Source organism: Haliotis rubra, unplaced genomic scaffold (assembly GCF_003918875.1).
Source record: "Haliotis rubra isolate DU_JTF1 unplaced genomic scaffold, ASM391887v1 Scf2281, whole genome shotgun sequence".
Taxonomy (NCBI): domain Eukaryota; kingdom Metazoa; phylum Mollusca; class Gastropoda; order Lepetellida; family Haliotidae; genus Haliotis; species Haliotis rubra.
In genome coordinates, this window is record NW_025766316.1 from 22,332 (window position 1) to 30,988 (window position 8,657).

Here is an 8,657-nt window from a genome sequence, read left to right on the forward strand (position 1 = left end):
AATAAGATATGAATTAAACTGGACATGCCCCATTGGATACGTTATCAAACATAGTAACATAGGTATCACTTCCAAATTCTACGGGGAAAATGGCACCTAAGGCGGTTCTGAAACGTTTAAACCAGTTCACACCACTGTATCAATAATAATAACCTCTACCAACACCCGGAGTAACGTATGTATTGTTTACGAAAAGCTACAGCAGGCGTCCTCCAGAAACATATCTTCTCGTAAACTAATTTATGCTTTAACTGAAGCTTCAGCCCATACTCTTAACTCTTAATTTGAAACCACATACAAAGCCAAAATGTAAACGACAACACATCCTAAAGTGACAAGTCTGACACAAAGCGTTTATAAATAGCAGCAGACGACACAGACCTTGTCAACACACTGGTGACTGTGAATTTGTCAAATTATCAACTTCTGAAACGTAGAAATCAAGCTTTCAACTATGTTACATCATTATTGTTTGAAATTAGATTTTACCATTTATCATGCTGAAGATCTGCATTTGAATGTTTAGCTAGATATACTGTTAGATATAGGCAAACATTCTTTTATAACAGTTGTTTTCATGTATATTTAGTTTGTTTGCAGGTTATATATTTGCACTAGATTAATTCAGTATCTGCTTTATAACGTCATATAACGGCGGCGTAATGCACTATATACACCTTAAAATAGACACTGTAACTGATGATATCTTCCATACTCCTACATTATTACTTGTAACGTTACTACATGTAACGTAGGTATCTCATCTTGTAAAGAGACCTAGGCGAAAATTATGAACCCTTCACAGCAATGTCAATGTTGTTTTTTGCATTTACTAAGGCATAATGTAATAACCATATCAAATATTTACCTCGGGAATTTCTGTTGAAATGCTGACAAGCTTTCAAGTCTAATCAAGAATTTGATCACTGGTTAGATATGTTATGTACTATCATTAGCCCGGAGAAAATCTTCAAATTTCATCTTTAGGCATTGTTACACTTCCAATAAAGGCAGTAATAATAATTAAAAATCTTTGAAAATTAGACCTATTGACCCAGTACAATCAGAATTTGTTCATTAGTTTGACATGCTATTTACTATCATAATTTGCTTACATACTACATAAATATAAATAAAAGTAATAATAGTCTGAAGTTTGAAATGTTATTTAGTTTCATCAGCCCAGAGGTAATCTTGAAATTCATGTAAAATGTTCACAAGATATACCATGAATAAAAACAATTTCTACCAAAGGTATGACTATTGTTTCATGAAACTCCTTACGTATTAGCTTTTGAATGTAATGAAGATATAGTATCTGCAAAACTTTAAAACTCATTTTGTCAGTCATTTTTCCACTTGCAGTTTTCCAATTACACAAGGTTTGAAATTAACATAAGCCTTATTGTCCCCCTCTGCTCCTCTGTAGCAAAGTCACAACACTTGAGATGGACTCCATATCTGAACTTATATTGTTGAGATGCTCACTGTACCATGTTTGCATTAACTTACTACACCAAAACATTCACAGGAAAATGTCCACCAACAAACTTAAAAACCATGGAAAGTATTTTTAATAAATAGGAATGTCAACTGCAGGTGTGAGTGAGTGATTGAATGACTGTGTGGGAAAAGAGTGTGAGTGGAGCGGAGTTGAATGAGTGGAGTGGGTGATGCTAAAGGAGCTGACTGCAGGGGAGAGCAGAGTGGGTGGTGTGATTGGGGCAGAAAGGAGAGGCGTGGCAAGAGCGGAGGGAACAGAGTGCATTGTGTGGAGGGGAGTGGTTTGGAGTGACCACCTCGATTCATTTCACCAATCAGAATTGGGTATAATGCCAGTGTTGGTTCACTGGAACGGAACCATTCACCTAGCCGTGTCATTGCCAAGAGTCGAACTAGTTCACTCAGCCGAGCCGGCTCACCAGACCGAACTCGAATGGATTCACCAGGACGAACCGGTTCACATTCCTGACACAGTTCACCTCAACATAGGTTTCAGTTCAATTCACCATCTCATAGTCGAATCAATTCACCACAGCGTTTTGATTCACGTAGTCGTTCAGTTTCACCTATTCGAAGTGGTTCGCCATTTTGATCCTGTTCACCTAGCTGTACGGTGTGTTTTCGCCAGAGTGATTCTGTGAAGTTGGTCTCATTCCTCAGGTGAATCAGGATATCCCCCGCCTTGTCAGTCTAGAGCACTTGGCGATCAGCACCTTTACGTGATAGTTCCCCTTATTAACATCGCTCTGTGCGGGTGGTTTCACCTGCTAGGCTGCATTATCGTTCAGTGGATCGGCTGCTCACCTTCACTTCTATACCACTTCTACTTTGCCTTGGTCATAGGTTATTGCTGAGTCTTGGAATCCTGGGCTTGAGCCCTCCAGCCGGGTTTAGACACGATGCTTCTTGATGTTGACCCTAAGTAGCTTAATTTTGCGACACTGTAACAATATTTACTTCCCTCGATCCCCACTCGCCATATGTGGGTTGTATTGACCTGTGTTCCTGGAGCAAACGTTGTCGGGAATGTGCTCCCCTTATCAAGGACGTTTTCGAGCATGTAGACATGTTTGCTCCCGCTGGCTGGCAGACGGAGCTCGTTACACTTTAACAGTTGATCACCCGACAAACGCCCCGCTTTTAACCGGTATTAACTGCTCGTCGTCCGAGATTCCCATGTCGGACGGTCATGATTTTATTGGCTTATCATCAGATGTCTTCTTGTCGCTCCGCTTCATCAAACCGCTTCTGTGTTGCCGGGCTGACTCACACATCCGATCTACATCGTCAAATCACAGAACCGATTCGCCATACCGAATGGATTCACCAGACCGAAACCGTTTCGCCACGGCGTATGTGGATTACGACATCGACTTAGTTCGCCATAACATTAAGACTGTTTCTTATCGCCGAAACGGTTCACATCATCGATTCAATTCACAGCACCGATTTACCTTGGCTCGAACATTTCACTTCGCCTTGCCGGTTCATCTGAGCGCTCTTGATCTCTCCATCAGCTTAGATCATTTAAACGCTTGGATTTCGAACCGATCCAGATCACAGTCACAATCCAGATCACAACGCCAATCCAGATCACGGACTGATTCAGATCAGGTCAACATTCCGCTCACCACCCTGAACCGATTTACCAGCCCGAACTTGTACCGCTTCACCAGGCCTAAAAGCTCCCTATCGTCGAACCAGTTCACCTGGCCATTTAAGATCACTGAATTGTCAGCATTTATCAAACTGTCAGCTTTGGCCAGTAATCCCAGGGGTAAAAAAATAGGATTGCCCGACTCCCGGGTACAGTATGTATTCGACGTCGGACAGGTAATAAATGCATTTTAACTTGCCCGGTGGCAAGTGACATTTACAAATCAGCCTAACTTGAAAATGGTATGTTGCGTACATAAGTCGACTCCCAGCGATGGGGGTGTAATCGTGGCCAAGACAACTGGCAGTTACTGAGCCAGTACCGATAATTGAAACTTCGGTCTGCATTATTCACAGAAATCACAATCATATAGTGTCTACTCACGTCTCGAAATCAAGTGTAGTTGACAGAAAATGGATACTTATATATATTTTGTTTCGCTAAATATATTCATCGTAGCTGGACGATCACATGTCAACAAACTGGCTTTGTTATATTACCCCATTCCATGTGCGTATAACATACCATGTTCGTGAGAGGGTCCGTATAACCTAGTGTTGATTATACATTTTACATTTATAGAACAAAAACTGTAATTAAAATTACGCAATGCTAGGATATATTTCTTTGGGTTAAATATTAGTGTTCTGTATTCTATTTTACTGATGTCTTCATCAGAATTCATCCCGTTATATTATTGTGCATGTTTGAACTTGATCGCCGGGAAACGTGGGCACAGCTCATTGCTTTTTTCGGCTCTATATACGAGACAAATACACACGGCAATCCTAATCCCTGCAAATAATATAATGCCTAGCAAAACAAATTAGAACTGAAAAGGTAAAAAATCTCGTCTAGTGATGTTTAATTGCAAATTTGACGTCTTTACTGACAAAGTTGTTTTCTGTTGTTCGTCCACGCGAAACGGTACGATGTCGTTCTTACTGGTCACCTGAAAAAAGTTTGGCTGACGAAAGTGTTACCCGTAGGTATAAGCCGACCCCCTTCTACAAGCTGTCGTTTTTGGTCTTCAAAATTCGGCTTATCGTACCTAATCCGAACTTCTAAAAGTTAACTCGTAACCACAATTTTATTGTCACATTTATAAACATGGGCACGAGTTCGTTTTAGATTCACCGCACACCTTGTTTTCATTTGCGCTTAGAGGGGTGGGTCGTATTTCAATACATTGGGACTAGGTTTCTTCTTGCATTAGTTAGTACAAGAGGGCAATCGCTTAGGAGATGATGTTATAGTCAGTGGGCATGGCGACAAGAAAACACGGTTTGTAGCTGTCAATGATTACTAGACCGCGATAATGTCACAGCGATCTATTTCAAGTTTCTTTGGCGGCGGGGAAAGAAAAGAAACAGAAAAAAGAAAATCAGATGACATAACGGGCAGCATTTCGTCTAAAAACAAGAAATATGACACTGAAAAACGGCAAAGAAAATTTATTTCTTCGTGGAAAACTCTTTACCCCTGGGTTGTTCACGATGAGGAACAAAACGTCATGAGGTGTGAAATTTGTGTTAAATTTCCAGACATTTGTGCTAAAAACAGGAAACATGCTTTTGTAGATGGGTGCAACAATTTTAGACTTGATTATTTGAAAAGTCACGATACTTCAGATGCACATCTGGAATGTGTTTCATATCACAAAGCGGCTCTAAAGTCGCAAGGGAATGTGGACTGTTCTTCAAGTATACCTACCAGTATAAGTGAAACAGCTGCAAAAATTAAACCAATAGTGAAAGCATTCAAGTCTATTGACACATACACCCTGAGAAGACTTGACAGGTTGTTCATTACAGCGTTTCAGATCGCGCATAAGGGGAAACCCCTTAGTGACTTTGAAGCGAATCTTGAGTTACTTGAACGTCTTGACGTGGATGTGGGGACCAAATATCGTAACAACGCTGGTGTACGTTCCTTCATTCACGCAATAGCCCTTTCCTTTCGGAAAAGTTTCCTTAGCGAGCTAAAGAATGCCAAATTTCTAACAATAATGAGTGATGGCAGTACAGACACCGCTGTTATGGAGCAGGAAACAGTTTTTGTTAGATATGTGAGTCTGTCGGGGGAACCCATCTCTTTCCATGCCGCAACAGTCCCTCTGTCTCACTGCCATGCCGACGGCGTTCTTGAAGGAATCAAGTCAGCTGTGTCCACACTCGGCTTTACATACGAGAATCTGGTGGACCCAGACTATGCAGGACCACACTTGGTGTCAGTTAATTTTGATGGGGCTGCTGTAATGTTAGGGTCAAAAGGTGGTGTGGCAGCCAAAATCAAGGATGATGCAAATTATGTTGTGCCTGTGCATTGCATTGCACACAAGCTAGAACTTGCCGTTTTAGACTCTGTGAAAGATTTGCCACAACTTGCTAGCTTTGAGAACACTTTGAAACAAGTTTTGAAGTTTTACTATTATAGCCCTAAAATGAGACGGGAACTAAAGCAAGTTTCAGAAATTTTCAACACTGAGCTTGTTAGTCTGTCTGATGTCAAGCAAGTGCGCTGGTTGGCAAGCAAAATCCGTGCTGTTCAAGCATTAAAGATTGGATTCCACACAATCATTAACCACATTGAATCTGTGGCAACAGGAAGAACTGAACAAAGTGCAAAAGCCAAAGGATGGCTGAAGAAAATGCTGACCTCTTCCTTCATAAAAGTTATGAGTGTACTTCTTGATATTCTCCCAATCCTTACTGAGGTGTCTCTTCTGTTCCAGACAGAGGATTTGCTCATTATTGAGGTAAGTGGAGCCCTTGAAGGACTGATACTGAAGCTCATGAATCTCAAGATCGAACCTTTGCTAGTTGGTGAACACATGAGGAATTTCTCTGACAAGTACAACCACGAGACAGGTACCTATGATGGTATCAGACTCAGAGACAGTTGTACTCCCATCATCTTCAAGGAAGATGTCTTCCTGAACTCATTGCTTGATGGTATGATGAAGTACCTTGACAAGAGATTTGCATGTTTCAGCCAGAAACCACTGAAATGTTTCAGTGTGTTCAACTATGCTGATTGGCCCTCTGACAGAGCAGCACTGAGTGTTTATGGAAACACAGACCTATCTGAACTGGTAGATCACTATGCCTTGCTGTTTCCTGATGAAAAGTCACTCATCCTGCGTGAATTCACAGAACTCAAAGGGCACCTGAAATCATGCAAACAGCCTGTGCTTGAAACATACATAAAGTTACTGGTTGATAAACCTGAAAGATTTGTGCATGTTATCAAGATTATTGAATTGATGTTTGTCATGAGTCCCGGAACCGCGGTTTGTGAAAGGCTTTTTTCAAATATGAACCTTGTCAAGACAAATCATTGAACAAGATTGAACACAGAAACTCTGACTGACACTTTGACAATCATGACACATGGGCCAAAGAAACTAGCAGACTTCTGTCCAAGAGATGCTATTCGTGAGTGGATGGAACAGTGTCAGGGCAGCAGACACATCCTCTCCATGGTGAAGGATGTCAAGTCATCCTCATCCACTTGTTCCACACTCACCACCTCACCCCTCACCCAGCACAAGTACAGCCATTGCTGCCAAGGACATCTGAGAGCTATACAAAATACCACAGTTAGTGAGTATGCTGAGTGCATTAATATTCCTGTCAAATTTTAATAAATGATAGTTTAGTAACCATTCACAACCAGTGTCTTAGTTATTTTTGTTTAAATTTCCTACAAATAGTGGGCAAGTATGAAAAAAATCAGGGCAAGTATAAACTGTGTTTATACTTGCCCTTGGGCAATAAAGGATTTAAAAAAATTTGCACCCCTGAATCCATTCCTCAGACCTTGCGAGCAATTGAGCTTATTCATGAATTGGGCGATTCACCACTCGTGTTATTTCCAACACGGTAGCATCTTACCAGCCTATCAGAGCCTATGCCAAATGTGTCTTGGATGCCTCCCAAGACACTTAACCCACATCGAACCTCGTCTTTTATTTTCATGGTTGGCTACTCATCAGTCACCTTTAAGATGCAACACATATATACTTAACTTGTTATGAGTTTATGCAACAAGGACATGTCCCATCCTCATTGCTAGTCTAGTCCATATAACATTTATATATTTGCTTGCACCATGCTTCATTACGCACGTCTCTATCACTTGTTTACATCTCTCTACCATGGCTTGATACCACCTTACCCCAGTTAGACAGGTACGCACACCAGCGCTCTGTCTCATTTATTTCTAACATAGATTCCTTTGATATATGCATATTACTACTTTGCATTACAAGTAGTTATATGTACAGCAACAATATAATACATTTACATTCGTTATCAAATAATCCTACCACATATTTGCCAAGCTACCACAATACTTTGCCAAGCTACCCACAATGCCTTAGGTTCTCGGTTCCCGTGTATTCGCCATCTTGGAAGGAATTCAGATTAGTATTTTGCTTATGCTTTGCTTCTCTCACGATGGAACGAGGTCGGCCCCGCACTCGCCAGAGGAACATACGATCCAACCGTGCAATCGCTACCGAGAATACCGACAGATGGGCCAGAGACCGACCCGAAAATTGGTCATCCCAAAACCTAAAACGTAAGCTGACAAGCATGGGCGTACGAGTACCGGACAATCTACCCAAGAAAGTATTAGTCCAGATGTACATGCTAAATGCTAAAGAACAGCCATCCGTGAATCCCGGCCAGTCTTCCAACAGCCGTCAACCGTCTGCTACTATCACGCGAGCAGAGCACGACAGGCAGCAAGGAGAAATAGAGGAAATTCCGCCACAAATCCAAATTCCGAGCAGACACACCAGAGAAGCCAGTACATCGGAACCAACCCTCAGCGACCTTCTAGCTGAATTCAGAGAGTTACGACGGAAAGTGGATGACATGGAGGCCAGACAGGATCAGAGAACCCAGGGTAATTCTCCACATTTCACTGGACACAATCTTCAAACTTTAATTCACACAGCTGAACGTAGTGCACCTGAGTCATGCATGTTGTCCAAACCGGTACCCTCTGATACCCTTCCCCCACATAGATCCAGTGAAGGGCGAACACAAGAAAGACATTATAGAGGGTAGGAAGTATTTCAACTTGGCAAAGTTGTTATCTGCTTCAACTGAATCTGGAGAATACATAATGTCAGAATTCTCCGCAGAGGGCGGTGAGCAGATATCCATGAAGGAGGACATTAAACTGAAGCGCCCCTTGACCTTAGGCGAATTCATCAAAGCCTTTGGTATATACAAAGCAGTGTTTTGCGAGGCTTATCCACACCGCAGGGACGAAATGGATAAGTACGAGAGATTGATTGTGGATATTGCATCACAGTACGGTGGATCATTGTTTTATGAATACCACCGCATGTTTGCTACCAGGGCAGCATCATTCGTCTGCAAAGGCATCATAATTGACTGGAGCATCATCGATACCAGGATCTATACTACCGTGACATCAGGTAGACGCACCCGAGCATGTACCATATGCCAAAGTCTCACAC

General features: G+C 41.7%; 1 protein-coding gene across 1 annotated transcript; it reads left to right on the forward strand.

Moving 5' to 3' along the window:
- The first annotated feature begins 3,728 nt into the window (after positions 1 to 3,728).
- On the forward strand, positions 3,729 to 6,692 carry LOC124277841 (zinc finger protein 862-like). Its single transcript, XM_046713557.1, has one exon. The coding sequence runs from the start codon at positions 4,479 to 4,481 to the stop codon at positions 6,501 to 6,503; it is 2,025 nt and encodes a 674-aa protein (XP_046569513.1). The 5' UTR covers positions 3,729 to 4,478; the 3' UTR covers positions 6,504 to 6,692.
- Positions 6,693 to 8,657: the final 1,965 nt, after the last annotated feature.